Source organism: Schistosoma mansoni, chromosome W (genome assembly GCF_000237925.1).
Source record: "Schistosoma mansoni strain Puerto Rico chromosome W, complete genome".
In the NCBI taxonomy this organism is placed as follows: Eukaryota; Metazoa; Platyhelminthes; class Trematoda; order Strigeidida; family Schistosomatidae; genus Schistosoma; species Schistosoma mansoni.
The window spans coordinates 11,283,074-11,305,224 of NC_031502.1; the positions used below are offsets into that span (position 1 = coordinate 11,283,074).

Below are 22,151 nucleotides of genomic sequence, written 5' to 3' on the forward strand. Positions count from 1 at the left end.
TTGAATTTTTCAGGCCAGTTGACTAGTCTAAGGCCTGTAGGACTTTGTATTATTATAGCTCGTTTTAAGTCTTCGGATTTGTAATTCACAAATAAGTCAAACCCTCATAAATATTTTAAATGATATCAAAACGTTATCATTAAATAAAGTTCGGTAACTAATAATTGCAAAGTATTTATTTAATTAGAATTAGAAAATAATATGTTTTTGTCGGATATCAAGTGATTACTATAATGGAGCTGTGGCTTAGTTGTTCAAGTGTTTGAATTTCGTCCACTTAATCTCAGGTTCAAACCCAGCTCCACCTATATTGGTTTGGGCAACCAATTAGTATCATTAGCTCCCACACTTAGAGCGTGGCTCATATCAAAAGTGCCTGGAAAATGAGTTAATTTGAAGTCTATTATGGTATTAATTTGTAATTTTATTTATTACACAATAGTTTTCTAGAATCGTCCTTACACAAGGAATTTAGAAATAGATGTGAGTCAATTTTCTCTTATATTAGTTCCTACGTTGTTTATTTGAGTGTTATTTTACCCATTAACAACACTTTTGTTTGTATATAATTACCTGTTTAACTAAACGAGTTTGCAGTGACAAAAGAACATAACAAACTCTTTCAGTCATAACTGGTATATTTTTATCTTTTATGATTCATAAGCTAACAACTGTTTCCAGATTTTGGTAATATGGTTTTTTGTTTACGTTACTCTTATGTACATAGTTTTGAAAATTTTCGCAAAGCCTTGGCTTGAGTCTCTTTGTTTAAAATTTTAATGATCATGGTACCATATCACACCTATTTTTGTCATGATTTTTTTGTTTTTCTTCCACAGATTCATTGCTCAGAATATAATTATTCTCGTCTAGTTGTGACTGGTCGATTGCCTGAAGTTGGCTTTCTTGGTCGTACACCCGCTTCAGAAGTGCATGGCGTGCTAATGGTACCAGAAGGTGATGCGTCAGATGGTCGACCATACATTGTACACAGTGATCCAAGACCTCTGAAAATTCCTTTTGCTATTGCTCCTGGTCTAAAGGTTAGATCGATTAGACCATCTTATTTCTTACTTAATATCAAATAATTAAGTAGGTTAAGTTCGAATAAATTCAAGCGAACTCCCTGTATCGTACTCATTCTATTCTTAAATGAATACAACTTAACTGGTATAAAAACTAGTGTATAAATTAAAAATAATAGAAATGAAAATTGATTACTTATTTTGAGTGTCAATTTTGAAGATTGATGTTGAATGTCAGTAGGAGGAAAGTTCATGTCTCTCAGCTTTCATATACAGTAATAGGGATTTATGTTGAGAATGGTATGTAGTCCCTTGTTGTACTACTTATGACACTAACTTTACTCGTTTCGTATTCACTAGGCCACACAGATTTCAACATTTCTAAAGCCAATCATATAGTCACGTATAATTTCACTTTTTTATTCATAACAAAACTACGCTGTACAATAATTTGTCAATCTTAGTTCATAACTAAAACATTTTTGATACAAAGGTGCTTAGTATACCCAGATCATCTTGCCAACAGTCTTCAGCCATACAGTGATGTAATGGTAGAGTAATATGTACTGATATTTTGGATGAAGTAGGTTGACCACCAAATGGTTTGTAATGTACTCGACCTCATCTACTCCATGACTCATTAAAACCCCAAAGACATTTACGGATTTATGAATTTGACGATAAGTAAAAGGCACGGATTATATTCAGTTAGTAGTTATGGTTGTGACCGACTCAATGTTGTCAAGAGGCTTATTATGTTATAAATTTCCACTTAAATTACAGTTTCTTGAAGCACCTTAATTTGTTGCGGCATTTAAATAGTATGAACAAACGATTAAACCTAATTTTCTTGTATGCTTTCATGGATGCTATAGGTTCTAATTTAGAACTATTGATTTGATAAAATATATCTCTTGCATGCGTGAGACTATTTCTCGATATGAACGTCGTATCAAGGTTCTCAGGAATTCCTGTATATTAAAATCAATGTAAGCTGGTCGTAATTAACCAAACTTGGAGTTTCAGAGTGGAATCGAAGCTCCTGTAAATTTTCTATGGAGGCAGTAAAATTTCATGTTATACTAATATCAGCTAAATTTGTTCTTACTATTATTTTTGTAGCTATGCCACCAATTAAAATCGTTTGATCGACCAGGTCATCAAATGGCAGATTGTGATAGCTATGCATTACTTCAAATGAAACCAAGCCATCAAAGTAGTGTTTCGTATTCAAAGCCATTCAGATCTCAGGCTAATGCCTATTATAACGTTCGTCTACCTGTACAAGCATTTTATTACTTGACTATTTATGCTTTTAATGAAAATGATATTGTCAAAGATCACCTAGACTGTGTGTATCGTATTTTAATTGATGCACGTAACTGTCGTTCTTCTGAATTAATTCAGGCTTATCCGCGTCAAACTTTTTGGTGGGTTCAATGTCGATTAATTGAACCTAAACATCAGGATTTATTCATTAATCGAAATTATAAATTTTGTCTAGACGCTCCTCAATGTGATTCTGTAGCTGTTGTAATCAATGGGTCAGAATGGCATTTCCTCACTCCATCTTCACCAATATCATCGTCTAAACTCCATTCACCATCTGGCAGTAGTCATCATGGTCGTTGGAGTGGTAAAGTTCACACTGGCAAATGCTTGGGGCAGCTATCTGTGTTTGGACGTTTACCTCATAATAATAAATTTAAGAAGATAAGTTTAGAAAATGAATCCAGAACAATTAACGAATCCATGAATGGGGGTTATAATGGTAATGACAATGCAAACAATACTAATACTATCACTAATAATAATAATAACAATGAAGATGATGAAGAAAATTCCTATATCAAACTTTTAGATTATATTCTCGTTCAAAAAGAATTCTTTAGCTAACAGTCTGTTTAAGCTTACTAATAATTTTCCTCACAGTTTTCACCATCTAATCAAACTGAACACTTCCATTTTCTGTGGATATTACTTTTTTATTGCCAATTATATTCTTCAGAGTAGCTCAACTGTTAATACTACGTGTTTCAAAGTATAGTAGTTAATAATAATCATGTTTGTTATGTATTAGTTGAATATATTTTGTGAATTCTTTACTTCCACTATTTATTCTTTGTGTATTTGAATGTCATGGAAAGAAAATAATTGAAATTATAGTCTCACTATTGTTCTTCCACTTATGTGTGATAAAACTCATTAGTTTTTTTTCTACTTATTAACATTTATTTATTTACTGTTATTTTGTTATCAACTAGCTATTTTGCGTGTATTTAGTAGTTTTACATCAGTTTTATTCTGATTGGGAAGAGATACACATTGAAGTATAGTGTGTAGGGAGAGAGAGGGAGGTAGAATAACAAAAAAATTGTTGACTTTTGATAGTATTTATTACGCCTCACTGTTTTTTGTTTGTGAGAAAATTTGTTCCACTAACTGACTAAAATATTATGGAGATTTTTTCCCATTTCTAGTTGATTGGTTCGGTTTCCTAGTCGATTGATTTCTTTCTTTGGTGGTTAGTAAAAATACTGCATTAAGCGATAACAAACACTTATTTTCTGATTGACGCATAATCTGAATTTCAATCGACTCTCAATGAGTATGCACAGTTTAGCAGATATCAAGAGGAAATATTTTTCTTCTGTTAACATTATCAGTACTAATTCTGATAAAGAGAATTCAGCGAAGAAAATTTTGTTTTCGACGAAATCATTTACTTAAGCTGTATAGCCTTATTTATAGTTATATGGAAAATATATGTCTATAAAAGGATAGAAAATATTGCACCATGAATTAATTCGAGGCTCTTATTACCAGATGAGGTTACGCAAGAAATTTTTCTTCACTGAATTCTCTTTATTTTTATTCAATGACACAATGGGTTGTTCTAATAATGCTGATAATTTAATATTTTAATTTGATTCGATTGTATTTTCGTTTTTATTTAATATAATATGATATTATTATTATTATTAATAAAAGAGGTTTACCGTAATTCTTTACGCACACTCAAAAAGTGAGACATTTATTCTTTCGGGAAAATTTTGTGATTCTCAGTTGATTATTATTTCTAATTTATTCACTAGATTCTATGTATGTTCATTTTAACTGTGTGCTAACATGTAATTAGTTTTTTTTTGTTAATCGTTTTCCTCTTGCCTTATCATTGATTATGTAGTTTTAAAGCAATTAATAATGTGACGGGTAACTTTCAGTCTCCAATTTTTACCAAAGTTTGTTGATATAAAGTAAAAGAAAATACTGGAATTTATATAATTGTTCGTTTTTCCTTCTTTCCCCATCACTTATGTTTGCTTATTTTGTATGATACGATACATTTGTGCTTACATCATTAGCTTGACTGTTTTCATATTGTTTAATTATGTTTGCATATATAATGTATACCGAGGGCAATAACATACTTTTGTTAAGTAGCTGCTGTCACCTAAAGGCGCGCGCGAATACTGTTAGTATTTATTTATTTCTTTTAGAGTGTTTGCTAACGTAAAAAGCACTTAGTCATTTGGTATTCAATGGCTAAAGCTGACTAGTGGTGAACGATCCAGAAGTAATGTTTTTGACTGTCACATTGAGTGAAACGAGACCGAATCCCACAAGAAGCATCTCTTTTGTCTAGATTGTACATATGTTTCGTCGATGAGCTCCAACTTCCATGAAACTAGGTTCCAACCATCATTCATGAAGAATCATATATGTACGATTAAAAGGATGTGTAAACCTTAATAGTTGATATCCAAACCAGATAAATGGAGTACCATTTACAATTTTAAAATCGAACAAATTGTCACTACAGAATTAAACTTTTAATTAGCTGTAGAGTTTGGTTAAAACATCATAGAAACCAGTCCTCATGCTTTCAAAATAAGTGAGTTGGGAAAATAGGAAAGTTTCTTAATTCTCAGATTTGTCTAGGAGAAGAAGCTTGTTGAAATTCATATGTCAAATTTATAATCGAATAGCGCGTCCATATTCGAAAAGCTACGCTTTTAGACACAAGTCGATCGTCAAATCTACTTCCAAAGTTTTCGTTAGCATATGTAGATCGACTGATTCTTGGTAGTGTTGTAATTGGCATTTTAAAATAGAGCTGATCATAAATTCAATATTTCTTAGGTACAAATTCTTGTCAATTTTAAACTAATTAAGAAAATTCTGTTTATCGATTTCGTAAAGTTTAACTTTACAAAGCTTTCTACTAAGTAAGAATATGCACTAAGGATGTAAGAAGATTGCAAGTGAATTTGTTAATTTATCTGCATAATATTAGTCAAGATTCTCGAATTTCTCTAGTTATATATGTTGTTTTGACTTCCGTATGAATTTTTAAAAGACAGCTTCCTTTGTACAACTTATTCACTTGGTTTTATAGATCGCTAGTCTCCCAACACAGTTTTCTTTCGATGGTTCATTTGTCAGCCTTTATTTAGGATACTTAGTATGGGATAGGATTTCAAGTACTATTGTGGCTTCTGTCAATCTGAAGTTACTTATTAAGGAAATTTTATATTAAGTGAACTCGAAGAAATGTACTGAACTGATTAATAAATTTGTAACATGCGCATCACTCATGTCAACTTAAACATGAACTACTTATTATTGATGGAAATTTAGCGGAATCACGATGATATATCGCATATTTTTACTCATAGTCTTGAAAACATAAATGTGATATAACTAAGATTATTCATTTCATAAATTCATACTTTAGTGTATATAGTTCATTGTCATAATTGTTTTATAGCGATTGTCTAAACATCCCAGACATGCAATTCAAAATCAATCAGGATTTCGCTAAAAATTATAATCGGTATCGTCAAAAGGAGGAATACGAGAAACTGAAAGCTAAACACGGTGATGCTAAACTGAAGGGTATTAAACTATCCAAGTTAACTGATACTAATTTCAAAGTGGATGAAGATGTAACCGCCGCTTCAGTTTCAGATAATGATGATGAATCTACTTATTCAAGTTCCTCAGACACTGATGATAGTTGGGAAGAAAAACAACATGATGATTTTTTAACTTTATATCAAGCATTATGTAAAAATGATCCATCCCTTAATGATCCTAATAAACAATGGTTTCGTGAACCTAGTGAATCAGATGATGAAAGTTCAAAGTCCTCAGATGAAATTTCCGAGTCGCAACTTAACAAAAATAACAATAAAGAAAAGCAAATAGATGCCAAAGCAGAAAAGAAACGCGTTTTGAAACTTCGGGATTATGAACGCGAATTTCTTTTGGCTCAAGATGGAGTGGAGGATGAAACTGTTTCAAAGGAGGCACAGAAGATTGCTCAGATGGAAAGTGATGACGTTTTGAAAAAAATGACGACACAATCGATAGATTTGTCAAAGGAACAATTTATACAGTAAGTGTTAGCCGGCTTTAAGAAAGATTCAGAAATTATTTAGTTATTTCAGTATTAACAATTGTATGAGAGTCTACGAAGAGTTATCATCTTCTAGGGACTTAAGATACTATTAGGATTTTTAAAGTTTAGTGTGATGCTGTGTCCTGTATCAATCCTTCGTCTTTCTGATTGATAAAGGATAGACATTTGGTTTTCTCATCATATAGAGCTCAGAAACCACAAATCAATTTTTTTAGTCTTGATGCAAGTCGATGGACTATAGCTTTACTCACAGGCACTTGAACATGTATATATCGCTATCCGGCTAAAAATAAATTACTTATGTGCCAGTTAACCGATAGATCCTATCGTTATTTCGTCTTTTAAAGATGTTAAAAATGAACAGTATTGCACTTAACCTATTTGTATACTCATTGGCGGTCAGCAATTAACATGATTTCGTCGGAAATAAGACTTAGTTAAAGAAGTCTTTTCCCGTCAATTATTAGTGGAAATACAGTAACAGTTTTTTTAGTTTCTGGAAAATCTATCAACTCCCAGATATTCTCATTTTGAAGCAAATATACGGCGTCCTGTTTAATCTATATTCTGATAAAATTCATAGATTTCTGAACACATTTAGTAGAAGTGCGTGATTTGATTATGGGACTACGTATTCTTTAATGTCGATATTGGACTCGAACTAATTTTTGAGAGATATGTTACATATCCCACTCACTTTATACCCAAGAGTACTATAGCAGCTGATATAGTAACGCCTTGATAAAAGGTTGAGTGTCAAGATTATTTCATTATCCTATCAAGTCATTGACACTGGATCTGAGCCGTGTAGCTTTCTCACTTGGAGTTTACGAAGTTAATGCAACCTAAGAATAAAGACCAGGTAATGTAACGTAAACTCATTTGTAGTTACGCACGTCGATATTAATTCTTTGAACTGTGTTGTTTTGTACCTTTCATTCTCCTCTTTTTTTCCTATACCCTTATTCTTTTGTTCTACTGTAATAGGTATTGTCATTCTAGATCCTTTGTTTTAGTTTTTCGTAGGTTAAAAACATACTTCATTGTACTATCTTTACATCAAGTGCATGTCAAACACTAAATTATTCTCAAACCTTTTTTATACATCGTATACTTCTGGGAAAATCAGTATATAATATTTCTGTCCTGTTGTGTAAGTGATTATTGGTAGCTATTTCGGTAAGACTAAACGCTGTTATCATACGTCACTTCCAACTTCAACCAATCTAAGCATTTATATTGAATTGATATCTCTGAAGATTACCGAATCTAATAAGTGGAGCTGTAATATACTAGCCTATTTCAAGCTAGTTGTAACCTTCTCCGATTCGACCAAACTTGTATCTCCTGTGTCAATATTCTTATTAATTAAGTTAATAAGTGCTTTTTAACTGACACGTTTTGAAACGGCTTCACCACATACCTTGGTTTCGATTTTGATTAAAGGTCACTATTTCAGTCAATTAATAAGCGGTTTTTCAACAACAGTTCTTACATTTTGAAGTACGTTTTATTTATACTTATAGAGAGGCCAATGAAGCACTTAATCAGGCGGCTGTAACTTCAGATGAAATGAAGGACAATAGGAACAGTGATAGTAATAATGATGACTTAAATTTTTTACGGAAGCGCAAAAGTGAAATAGAACCACCTACTCCAAACAGAAAAAAGCATAAATCTCATCATGTGAGTTTGATTAGTTATATTATTTGAAAAATCTCTTGTTTTTATCAATACTGGAAGATAGTCGCTTCACTACTACTGCTCGAGCCTTAGTTATTGAGTGACCATTGAGTATTAGCAGTCCGATGGCCAACTATTTCCATGTTGGTCAATAACAACGTGCTTTGAGCTATTAAATTCAATAAAAGCTTAAATCACCTGTCTTTATTTTACTTAACCATCGTTGAAAGTGTTGAATGCACTTCATCTGTTTAATGTTATTTTGACATTCTTATTTACATAAAATCCCTATTTGTGGATTCCTCGTTTTTGTGTTTTATATATCATAGATTTCCATTTTTGTCATTAAAGTGAAATACGTTTTTATTAACCAAGAATACTTTATATTGTTTTCACGACTATGAAATCAGATGGAGATTGTTCATCTGCATACCCTTTTTCATGTCATATTTTGTGATGAGGTTAGACATTTTCACTTTTAAAGCCTCTCAATATCCTTATTAACAAGTCAGTCAGTCAGTCAGCGACAACGTAGGACCAGGCACATATATGCATCGGTACAAGTTGCCATACCTCGTTAGCACAACAAGATCAACACCGGATTCATAGAAGTAATTAATTTAGTGGTGGTAGTATATAAAGAAAGGTTGTATATAAGGATATAGTACAGGAAGGAAGAGAGATATGAAGCAATTTTAATCTCAAGGTTTAAGGGAAGATAAAGAGTGTATACACCTACGCCATTGTGATCGATTCTGAGCCATGTCACCCAGAGTCTCCAACCATTGGTTACGATAGTCACGCGGACCCCAACCAGGTAGTCTGCATCTGCCAACATGGCTCAGGCTAGAAGTTAGTGACTTCAAACACTGATGCCATGTTTTGGTTTGGCCGCCCCTAACTCTCTTCCAACCATCGCCAATACTAGTCAGCATGGCGCGTCGTGGTAATCGGTGTTCAGGCATACGTAACACATGGCCCAACCATCTCAGTCGATGAAGATTCATGACCTCATCAACTGATTTACCATCGTTCCCTAATACCCTGCGTCTAACCTCACTATTACTTACCCGGTTATCCCAGAAGATGCGAGCAATATTTCTAAGACATCTGTGGTCAAATACTAGTAACCTACGAGTATCTTCTACTCTTATTGGCCATGTTTCACAGCCGTAAAGTAGAACAGAGCGAACTGCTGCGCAGTATACTCGTCCCTTAATTGATAGACGGATATCTCGTCTTCTCCATAGGTGACGTAAGTTGGCAAAAGCCAAACGAGCTTTTTGAATCCGTGCTGAGATTTCGTCAGACACCAACCCATTAGGGCTGATCAGACTTCCAAGATAAGTGAAGTTGTCCACGCGTTCGACTACTTCACTCCCTATCCTTAGTTCGGGTGTTGACGCAGGCCAGTCCTGGAGTAACAATTTACATTTGGATGGGGAGAAACGCATCCCAAACATCCTGGCATTATTACTGAGTTCCAACAGAAGACTCTGCATTTTGTCAGCGTCTTCACCAAACAGGACTATGTCATCTGCGTATTCTAAGTCGCTTAGTGGTCCCCCTGGTAGGAGATCAATTCCTGTAAATTCAGTCGACGAGAGTGTTATTTCCAGCAACAGGTCTATAATGAAGTTAAACAAAAATGGGGATAGTGGACAGCCTTGACGTACACCACTTGAGGTTGCAAAATCATATGACAGTTCGCCGTAAGCTCTCACTCAACTGGTAGTGTTCGAGTAAAGAGATTTCACAAGGTTTGTGTACTTCTGAGGTACACCTTTTAATGACAGACACTGCCACAGAACCTCTCGGTTTACAGAGTCAAATGCTGCTTTCAAGTCAAGAAAAACTATCATTGTCGGACGCCGATAAACATGTCTGTGCTCTAAAACTTGACGAATGGTGAATATGTGGTCGATACAGCCACGACCAGGTCTGAAGCCAGTCTGATTTTCTCGTGTTTGCAGTTCACGAGTCTTAGTTAGGCGCCTGATAATTATTGAGGCTAGTATTTTAGATACTATGTTAGTCAGACTAATCCCTCTATGGTTATCGCAGGATGATTTTGACCCCTTTTTATATATTGGGACAATAAGTGATTGTGACCAGTCAGATGGGATTACATCCGTCTCCCAGATTTTAGCCAGAATATTAGTCAACCTAATCGCTAAAATTGGACCACCATATTTAAAGACCTCTGGAGCCAATCCATCTGGACCAGCTGCTCTTCCTCGTTTCAGATTACCTATAGCCTTTTGAACTTCAAGTAGGGTCGGGGGGCCTACTTCAATGTTCCATTCAGGTTTTCTGGGAATAGTGGGTAGTTGTGCAGTAGCTGAAGGCCAGCTAAACTGTTCCTTAAAGTGTTCCGCCCATCGTTCTAAACGTTTGGGTTGAGAGCAGATAAGGGTTCCGTCTTTTTCGGAGATTGTCTCACTTACACTTGACTTCTTAATTCCGGTTTCTTTTATTAGTCTGAATAGTTGCCTGGTGTTGCCTACAGCCGCTGCCTTTTCCATCTCTTTTGCTTTCGTTGCCGACCACTGCTCACGATCGTTCCTTAGACTTTTAGTTAACCTAGATCTAATTTGTTTACGCTCTTCGTCATGTTCAGAGCCTGATGGGATGAGTTTACGCGAATCCATCAGTGAAATAGACTTAGAGGAAATCCACTGGTTTTTTGGAGCCCTATGGTTTAAATGACTAATAGATGTTACTGCTGTTTCCACAGCTGTTCGTATGTCTTTCCAAGCAGCATCTGGGTCAGTCTCGTTTACAGAACTGCCTAGATGTGAACTCAGTTGTTTCTGGAATTCGCATTTGGCTTTCTCGTCCTCCAGTTCAATCCTAATGGGTCTTCTTAGTGTACTTTTCCTGCGTCCATTGAGGCGCAGACAAATGCGCGCTCGTATTAAAGCGTGATCAGAGTCTAAACAAGTATTCCAATACGAGCGGCAATCTTCTATTGAGCCTCTCCAACGATGACTGATGACAATATGGTCTATTTGAGTCCATCGTTGGTTTGGTGCAGGTGGTCGCCATGTTAGACGATGTCTCTCCTTATGTTTAAAATTAGTGCTTGCCAAAAATAAACGATTGTCTGAGCATAGTTGCAACAGACGATCACCATTATCGGTTCGTTGAGCCGGAATACTAAAACACCCACCTAAATGTCTTTCTGTTTGATTTAAGCTGCCTACCTGGGCATTAAAGTCACCCGCTACGACTACTATGTCTGAGCGCTTAGCTTTCTGAAGAAGCTCAGAGAGTTTTCTGTAAAAGTCATCTTTCACTTCATCATGGTTGCAGTCAGTGGGAGCGTAGGCAGAAACGACGAAAAGGCAACGACGTGTGTCCCTATCCTTCCGAGTTCTTACGGAGCCATTTAGCCGGACAGCACACAGGCGACTGTTAACGGGGATCCATTCTAGTAGTGCCTGTTCTGCCCTTGTACTTAGTGCTATGCCTACACCTGCAAGTCCGCGAGAACTAGCCAACGGGTCGCCAGATACACGGAGGGTGTATTTCGTTGGCTGTCCATTTTGGCGAGGTGAGGTCAAGTGGATGACCACACTGGGATCCTGTATGCGTGTTTCGGAGACACAGCATACATCAATGGTACGAGATTCTAGAGTTTTAGCTAAGGAGGCCTGTTGACCGATTTGGCATAGGGTACGTACGTTGAAGGCTCCAATGTGCAGTTTGGAGCGAGGTTTTAGTAGACCTGGGACAGCGTTTCGCGCACTAGAATCGTTGGCCATGGTGACACTTGAGGAGGAAACCGAGAGAGGAAGTTTAGTGTTGAAAGTCAAGGTAGAAGGAATAGTAGGAAGTGAAGAAGGAGATTGATTATGAATACAGTGGTCTTGAGTGTTGTTAGAGGTATGAGGGCAGTTATCACTTCCCGGTTGCCCACACCGTGGAAGGATTCTTCTAGAGGTACCTGAAAAGGAAATTGGGTTAGAAGTGGTCTTAATGACCTGAGAGCGTGACCGCAGTGCCCAAGGGACAACTGCTTGAGGTCGGTCACACACGACCTTTTTGTGAGTAGTTTTTGTGTTAGCTCCGTTCTTCAAAAAAACCTTACCGCCGGAGACGGATATCCGTGGGATAAGGCGAGGTGTGCATTTTTAGGGTCGATCTTTTCTAACCCCACCCCTCCTTGTGGGAAGGCAGCATCGCTGTCATGCTGGTTGTCTGAAGGAAACACCTTACTGCTGTCACACCTCTGTACAGTCAGCAGTACGACTTCGCCTTCGGACCTTGGGTTTGCTGCTTTTAGTCTCACCGCTCTTCAACCGACCTGTCTGGCATGGTAGGACCTCGAGGAACGATTGTTCCAGCCAGCATAGCTCGATTGGTTCATCACGATAGGCAAGCCCGACCACCACGTCAAGGTAGCAGCAACTTAGTAGCATTGAAGTTCGACATGCGCTTTTATTGTCTATATGACTCCACTCCCATGCAATTTGTATAATGACATTGATTTCCGGTTCCTGATGTATAAGTAGCATTATTTTTTTAATTATCATCAGCTGACTGAAACTTAAAAGCACAAAAAAATATTAGTGGTTACTAGACGATTTTAGACACCTAACATTTCAATGGCATAAGCTTTCATACCTTAAAAAAAATTTAAATTGAAGTAGAATTGAATATGGAAGTTTATATGGACAGTAATAATTATAGGTCGTGCCAAACCGAAGATTTATTGAATTGATTTTTGTGCCCGTTTCTGACTCAAATTCAACATTAATGTACCCCATATGTAATTTTGTAACTAACGATTGACACATCCCGTTAATACGCAACCTAATCAAAAATCTGAAATGTCGCGGAAATATTTGTTTCATTCATTCTACTTTAGGTAGACAATCATGCAAGCGAAGACTATGCAGATGCAGCATTAAGTTGGAACACCAGCCAACTTATCCTAGTTGAGGTAGTTTATCGTATGTATAAAATAGACTATATAAAATATTGCGAGCAGATACATAACCACTTAGATTATACGTACAAACGCAAGCATATGCTTCAAGTTAACGCGCAAACATCCAACAACGACAAATATGACTGTACAGAATATCTGGAAAGATTAAAATAATTTGTCTGTCCAGAAACTGGGATCAATCACGTGGTGTGAAACTGTTTCAGGAATTGACGTCGAAAGACTTTTAGGACTACAGTGTTATGACCAAATATGACTCACAAATCAAAGATTGTTGGTGAATCTCACCGTCGATGACAATGTAAGAGTTTGTCTTGGAGCTTAGATATTGACCATTTAATCGGGCGATAACTCCGCACGTCTTACAAGGAACTATCACTTTCAGTGGATTTTTTTATTGCTTCACGAGTAACCAGTAATCCAGGGAAGTCATCAATTAATACTCTGTAAACTTTGGCTTCATCTGCCATGGCTATCATCAATATGTCCCCTTCTGGTTTTGTATGGAAGCCGATTAATATTGCCAAGGCACCTACTTGTCCAAACTTACTCGTCGACTGGTACCTAATTTCAAAGTCATAGCCCAACAGCGTAGTTACCCCTTGTTATCGGCGGTGTATAAATAGGAATGCCCTTCTTACATCTGAAAACTGTCAGTAGTGGTTTGTGACCTGTCAATAACGTGAACTGCTGACCAAACATTCTGTGGAACCTTTTCACGGCGAAAATAATAGGTAGAGCTTCCTTTCCTATTTGACTGTAATTCCTCTCTGCCAATGTCAACGATCTCAAAGGATGAGCAATAGCTTTCTCAGAGCCATTAGCACAATCTTGCGAGATAGATGTTCCTATTTCGTAGTTGGAAGCATCGGGAGCGGCAACAGTTGATAGGGCTGGGTCGTAATGCGTAAGCAAAACGTCTGATAATAGGAGCTGTTTTATTCTCTTGATGGCTTCTCAAAATTAGACCGATTCCATCTACTATTCTTTTTCAGTAGGTAATTTAGTGGTGCGTGTGGGTCATGGAGGTCCGAAAGGTAACAGCATCATAGGGGACATAAACGAAAGAAGACCTGATCCCGAAAAATTCTAATGTCGATGCAGCCAGATGGTTTAAAATTTTCATATTTTCTCTATTTATAGCATCAGTAAGATACTTATGAGTCGATTGTTCTCTGTTTATTTACTTTCTTTTTTTAATCTCTGGTTTATTTTGCATTTTATGTTGCGAAACTTCTCAGTTTATGGGTAAGACCAATGCACCACTCCACGCGTTTCTATACTTGTATGTCTTGCTTTCGATCAACTTTGGCTGCCGGATGGTTTTAATACACCACATATAAATAATTTAGCTGGAAGCTGAGTGCACAAACATTTACTTCGTAAATAAACTTGTCTATCCGCCATTCTCCATTTTTCTTGCCAAACTCTGTGCACCTATTTTAATACTATGAGCTTATACTGATTAGCTTTTTTGATTGTGAATCCATAGTATTTAAAGGGTGTCAACATACGTAGCTTGCTAATAATTATTCAAACATACCTTCGAAGCATTCATCGCGTGGGGTGGAATTACCGTGTAACTAGCTCTGAGACCGATTGTTGGTTGCTAGATAGAGGTATTAACTCGACTGGAATATATGCCTAGGCAGCGTCACCAACGTTCAATGGTAGACAATATAGAACTAGGTTGAAAAGCGTCTGAAGATGAGTGTGGTAAGACATTGTATCAGCGACATGCTTGATGCTATTACGAGTTCACCTTACTCGGTAAACGCAACGAATGTCAATGACACAGTGACACAATAGGATATTCTAATCTGTTGTTCCCAGCCCTGCTAACTAGAACAATAAGTCTTGATGAAGCGTGGAGAATATATTCTACAAGCACTCAGAAAATACAAGGTCACTATTCACACAAATCAAGCTTATTTATACAATGATAGAAACGCCCTTGGGAGAGCTACAAAATAGCGTACTAAAAAAATCCGTGAACCAATGACAGTCAAGGATTTCCGAATGGGAAATGTGAGCTGTAGGTCAGCCAAGCATCTCTTGGCGCGAAAACATGAACTTCAAATTTCAGAATAAAGTTAGAAAATTAGGGCCCTTTTCAAGTTAATTCTGGGGATCTAACGTCCTCAACAATCGGTCGATTTATTGTCTGGTTGACTTAGTCATTTGGGAATGTTTAAATCTCTTGGGTGGGTTCCGGTAGACAGTCATAATATAATAAACTGTTTACCTACCAGGATTTAATAAAAAGACTGGTAATCCAGTTTTAAATATCTCCGTTTTTTATTTTAATCTCTTTCCAGGATTTAGATAAAATAGTTTTTACTGATTCGACTAACAAAGAAGCTGAAGAATTTTTACGTGATTATATTATAAATAAACGTTGGATTGAACCTAATTCACGACGAAGTAATAAAATTCCAACTTATTCTGATGTTCTACGAGAATCCGGCTTAGATGTAAATGGGGATAAAATGAATAATCTTTTAAATGATGATGATATTCTTGATGAAGACGATGAATTCCTTGTTAAATTAAATAATTTAGAACAGGGACGTTTACAGTCTTTAGGTGTTAATGTAAGTTTTACTGAAATATTATTTATAATTTGTGATAGTAATAATTATCATTACTTTTGTTTCCTACAAGCTTTATCCGTCAATCTTAAAAGCTTTATATCTATTCATAAATTGTGAATCATGATGTTTATCATTTTTTATTTATTTAAACACATAAATATTGGTACAAGGAGGCACCAGATACTTATGCGCCACACAAATACCATTTGATTTGTGTTAGGGCTGTGATACTGCCCAGGTGCCCAAACAGAAGCAGGTGGTTTTCTTAGGGGGTCACACTCGGAGCCTTTGACCTAAAGGTCTGATCCACAAGGCAGTGTAGCATCGTGAGGAGATGCAGTCCCATGGTAGCCGGTGACCAACGATTGATCCATACGCCATTTGTCCCCTCAGGATACTGGAGCCCATTTGCACCATTGGTTTGGAATCAGGGTTTTCCAACTCCTCTAAGGAAACATTCCGTGTCCACCAACCCGGTTAAAGCTCCGAACATTCGCTTTTCATCCTCTCAATGATGATGGCTTGCTAACTGCCCATTACTTGGATACAAAAGAAATACAAATTTTTTACGGTATATTTTGATGCCGTATTATTGAATTAACTGATCTTTGGCTTATGTAATATTCATTCATCATATAATGATTATAACGATTGGTTTGAGGATAGTTATATCCAAAATTTGATTCCATGTTTAAAGTTAAAGATCTTGAAAAGATCAGCTTTGCCATCTTACTAAGCAGCGTCTGTTATATATTATATATAAAAGGAATTATCAAACCGACATTTCCAAAATGACTATTTTTATTCATCAACGTGCATTATTCTATATGAAGAAAAATTTTCAATTTCTTTTTTCCCCTTGATATCGTTAATCAGGTCACAGTGTTCACATGGTAACAGCCTTTCAATGTGATAAGGTAATCATGACACAGCTTATCAGTTAATTATCTTATTTAAGTTCTATATTGTTTTCTATGGATAGGTTGACAAGTAATTGTAACAATGCCAAGGTCATTCAGTTAAATTTATTTTTAGGCTATTATTTCGGGACATTTTTTAAAGGTTCAATTGGATAATTGGATAGCTATTATCTTAGTCGTTCCAATATTTTTATATTTAATTAAATATCTGTAAGCAATTAGTCAAAGGTGAAATAAGTTGGAAGTCTATCTGTTTTACAGCTTACCCTAAAGATATTGGCTATTACTAATTATAAACATTTTAGTTATCTTGTTTTTTTCTTCACTTCATTACAGTATTAATAACGAAATAATGCTTTATTTGAGTGTGACTTTGTTTTTACAGTGTATCATAATAAGTTTGAATCGTCTCTTCATTTATGTAAGAATAATAAGTGGACCTATAAGTCTATGTGGTTTAACAAACATTTAATCCAATTATTATTAATTTCGATTGGTGGCTAACAGTGGTACTCAGGACAATATTTTAGGTGACGATCTTTTCAGGTACTTTATAGTGCTGAGGAAGATTCCACAAAGTCCTCCTATCCACGACGTCAACTGCTTTCTCATAATTAAGAAATTTAACTTATAGTAATGATTTCCACGCAATTGACTGTTAATAATGATTCAGATTGTCTCAGTTTGTTTGGTACATGGCCGATTCTTACAAAATCCAGATTGTTGATCTCGAAGTTGAACGTGTACTGGATCTTTCGTTTTGTTCAGTAACAGTGTTAAAAATTTTGGTTGGCACTGAAACTTGTGATATTCTTTTGTAGTCCTCACACTTCTTTCTTAGGTATATTTATGAAGTATCACTTTCCAGTCTGTTAGTACCAGTAGATCTTGTAAGACCTAGAACTTGTTGGTGCTTGTACTCAGTGTTGTCTATCCCAACCATGGTATCCAGGTCGTCAGGTGTTTTCCTGGCCATCTACTCAGGATGGACTGCAGCCTCATGAAACTGGTCCTTATAGTCTTCACTGTAAGCATTGGATGATATCGATTGTAATCCCTTTTCTCTTATTTTCTTGAGGATGTTTTGATAATTCTAGAGCCGTCAGTTTTCTATTGTTCGAGTGCTTATATTGCCTTTCTTGGGGAAAATCAGTGCAAGTGCTTGTGTGTGGGAAATGTTTTTGACTAGAATACAGTAACAGCTCTTCTCAACCTAGTCTTTTCTATCCAGATTGTGTCCAATGTATTTTATTTTTTGTAATCAGCACGAAGCTGTATCTTCTCATTTGTGTGTCTACTTAAATGACCCTCTGACTCTTCCACACTGTTCGGACACTACTTAGCTGTATTACTTATTGCTCTGGTTGTAAGAAGGGTCATCAACCTTATGACTTACGAACAATCTCGGTTTTCACTATTTGTAATACTTGTATATGAAAATCCTTCAACTCCCCGAGGAGAATATGATTAACGTTCTCTGGTCAGCGACTTTGTGGCTGGGTTCATTTTTACGGGTCTTGTGAGGTTCATAACCTCATACTCAACCTTCTTCCATTACCGGGCTTTGGACATACATTAGCTTCAGAATAACTCCAGTGAGAATTCATTTCCATAATAATAACAATAATAACATAATGACATGTGTTTGTTAATTTAATCACATTTAAAATGATAATAATCATAACTTTGTTGCTAATAATCTTCGCATCGCTGTTTTTTGCTGTTCACTACAGACGGGTGTTACAAAATTGCATAAAACTGAGCATCGCTTTGAAGAAGAAGATAAGGAATTTGTAAGATGATATTTTTGTTGAATTCATTATATTTATGTATAACTAGTCATTTCTTATGCAAATTAACTAGCTGAAATTCACTTTTAATCATTCTGTACAGTTTGCTGTTTTAATAAACGATCATGGTTTGTCCTCATTCAAATACAATATGAATTAAACACATAATAATTCATTTGTGATTCAGAAATAATTAAGCCCTTTGCTTGTGTAAGTTGAAGGATTGCTTATATCCAAATATAAAACGTGCTGTGTTTAAGTTATGCCAGAAAAAACTGTCCAAATAATTTGATCGCATATAATTTCTGATATTCAATGGTTTTTGAACACTTATATTAGGGTTTGTGTCATTCTTGTGAAGCAGACAAAACGTTGAACTTCTAACCATTGATTTGACTTTTCAAATCTGGCTTCATTTGTTTGCGTTTGATCTGTCGAAATGCATGGAAACGTTAGCAAACGGAGAGGTCGTGTTGACCTATTACGTAAGATTTTAAGGAGGTTGATGTATTTTCTATTGAGATCATTGTAGATGTAAGCTGACGCTTGGGGATGTAAGGTAGTTTCGTGGGACGAGATGCTGCTAGCATGCATTCACTACCCTGGTTTCTCTCACTATTAAAAGAGCAGTGGTGATCCGTACTACCACTATATATATATATATATATATATATATATATATATATATATATATATCCATCTGTTAAACTCGGATATTTCTATTTTTTGATATATCTATCCACAGATAAAATCCTACCCTCGAGTTATAGAAAATAGTATTGGTCAAACACTTTGTGTTAAATCGAAACGAGCTGAACGGAGACAAGCTAAGATTGAACGTAAGCGAAAAGAGAAACAAGCTAAACTGCAAGAATTAACTCGCCTACGGAATCTAAAATTAAGTATGCTAGCTGAAAAAATTGAAAGAATTAAACGTACTTGTGGTCCAGGATCATTACTGCTTGATTCTAATGAATTGATTGAATCACAGACTAAAGAATATGATAGTAATGATAATAAGTTGAAAAATTCAACCAAGGTAGATGTCCTAGATGTTGCTGAATATTTAGATGAAGATTGGGATCCTGAAAAACATGAAAAGTTGTTGGACTCAATGTTCGGCAAACAGTATGAAGAAATAGATGAAGAGATAAAAAAGCCGGAGTTTTCGGATGATAGTGATCTAGAAGTGGAGCCTTCAGTAGATGATGGGTACAATTCACAGATGAAACAAGTAAGATCCATAAATTTGTTCTTATTGTTTTGAGTTTTGTTACCATATTCGACTGTTAAGATATATATTGGACACATTAATTCACTTGACTGGCTTCAAATCAGATCTTGAATTGGAAGCGAAAGCAAATGCATCCCAAAAATCCGAACAACTAACGATATTATATTAAAAACAGTGTATATATAAAATTTACACAGCAATATACAAGTATCATTTCAGTCCATCTGCTCTAAGTTATTGATTGAAAATGGACCAATTGGTATTCTCCAAATTAGATCTTGTTTCAAGTATGCACTATTCAAGGCTCCATCCTGCTAACAGATCTTTATTTACTTATATAATAGTTAATCTCTATAATATAATGAAAATTTCCTTTCTCTTAAATTTTCCAAAATATTTATTACAACTGTATCTTCATACTCGCATGAAGTCAAACTTTTTGGGTTGTCGACTAAATGTTCGATTCTTCTGATGCTTTCATTTGTGCGCATGTTATAACTTGGTGACCGCTTGGATGCCGTGTTAATGTATAACGTGATAATACCGCCAATCGGAGAGCAGTGAATTATCGATCGGACCAATCACACACGAAACCCGTGTGGGGAGTCTAGAGCACTTGTCGGCCCTTCTGTTTGCCTAGCCCATCCAGTTAAGCCCAGAACACATCTCAGCCTCTGCGGTATGAATCGTATTTCTAAGATACTGAGTTTATATACCAATCAAGCTGATCACATCGTTTCATAAAATAAAAAATAACATTTGTACACTATTCAGCCAAAAGTGGCTATGAATGTGGGGAACAGTAATTAATAGATTGGGTATAACTCAAGAACGGTAAATCACATGATAATACTTCACAAGTCAAAATAAAGCTCGTAATAAGGGGGACATGAGTATGAATAGCTTAGTTATTTAGCAATTGTACGATAGAAAATATATGCATAGTATTGGTCCATAAATGGATTCCAAAGTTACCATTCACTATTCTTATCGGGACATAACAGCGCACTATTGTACATCATTGGCGATTTGTGCGTGCAAACAAAATCTGAGATTCAGCATAAATTCGGTCGACTTAGTTGAAGCGATTTCCATACTTATTTGTTCACTTGGTAATATGACTGCTGGATAGTCTAAATGTCATGTATTCATTCTCAATTTGGTGACTAGGGGAGCTTCATTCTATACTGTTTGATAATATAACGAAACTGTTGACCCAATTATTTTCTACTTGTCAATCGTATTTTAAATTGATATTTCCGCCTTTTTACACTAAACTATTGCCTTTTGTTTTTATATGAAATCAGTGTGAATCGAAAACATCTATCAATAGTGATGTTGATGATAATGTACCATTAAAATACTCGAGCGATTTGAATTCTACCCACAAATTATCTACTGCAAATAATAATAAGTCAAGGCGTGGAAAACGGAGACTTTATGAAGCATTAGAGAAAAGTAAACCAATTTTCAATCCTGATGATTATCCAGACTATGAGGTAGGTGATGTCACTAAGTACACGTTAAACAGTATAGATACTAATACTACTGATTCGATTGTTCTATTTATACAACTAGATAAACTTCAACCTGTTGTTGCTTTGGTTCGAGTCATAGTGTAGCTGGAGTGCTAACATATCACTATACTAGAATCAAAATTAAAATTAATGGTTAACTTCCAGTCATTTATCATCAACTATATATGACCTGTAATATTGTAATCATTAAATATTAGTAGTAACCCTGATATTTTTCATGTTTTAAAAAGCGAATCTGTGCAATGTCACTTGTTTAGCATACTGAATTCAACTATCTTAAAATACAGATTGAAATCTGTGTTATAAGGTAGTATTAAGTTTTCAAAAATACTTGAGGTTGATTATTGTTCACATAAGATAGTTTTGTGACATTGACACTGATGAACTGTTCGAATGTTTGCATCATTATAATTTGTTCCTATAATTAGTCAATAAAAATATTTTCTATTACAACCATGATGGATACAATCTGTGATTCTGAATAAATATAAACGAAAAAAAATAGTATGATTCTCTATAATATTTGATACTAACTTCATTATTCTCTCTTCTAAATGTTTTACAAGTACAAAGGATACATTACATGGCCTCTTATATTGGTCACTATTTTATTCCATTCTCAAGTCTATAGTTTAGATTGTTCATTTAATGTTTTTCCATGTTTATGAGTAATATGCATACTTTTCATTGTTCAATATTATGTTTCGTGTTGTGTTGCACATGAGAAAGTAATCCTAAGCATTAAAAGTACATGTGATATGGACATGGATATTGTATTACAACTCTCTATTTCATGTTTATATTTGCAACAATTAATGTATGCATTTTTTCAGACCAAGTTAATTTATTTTTGGTGTGTATATACAATAGATGTGATTATTGAAGTTAATAACAACCTAGATTCCGGCCAAAATTAACCTATAGACCGTCAGATTTCTAACTCAAAATAAAAACTTTTTTTCCAACGAGTGTAATCTTATGCGACAAT

The 22,151-nt window shown here is 35.4% G+C and overlaps 1 protein-coding gene across 1 annotated transcript in view; it reads left to right on the top strand.

Annotated features, from left to right (window-relative positions):
* The window catches only part of Smp_133510 (putative aldehyde dehydrogenase), a gene marked incomplete at its 5' end in the record, with an annotated part of 46,385 nt that overhangs the window by 16,895 nt on the left and 7,339 nt on the right, over window positions 1-22,151 (top strand). Inside the window, 8 exons of the mRNA XM_018788532.1 lie at window positions 840-1,043; window positions 2,148-2,661; window positions 5,817-6,426; window positions 7,977-8,136; window positions 15,406-15,681; window positions 18,335-18,394; window positions 19,137-19,625; window positions 20,933-21,124. Coding sequence (XP_018654065.1) covers window positions 840-1,043; window positions 2,148-2,661; window positions 5,817-6,426; window positions 7,977-8,136; window positions 15,406-15,681; window positions 18,335-18,394; window positions 19,137-19,625; window positions 20,933-21,124 — 2,505 coding nt within the window. The remainder of the gene's footprint in view (window positions 1-839; window positions 1,044-2,147; window positions 2,662-5,816; window positions 6,427-7,976; window positions 8,137-15,405; window positions 15,682-18,334; window positions 18,395-19,136; window positions 19,626-20,932; window positions 21,125-22,151) is intronic.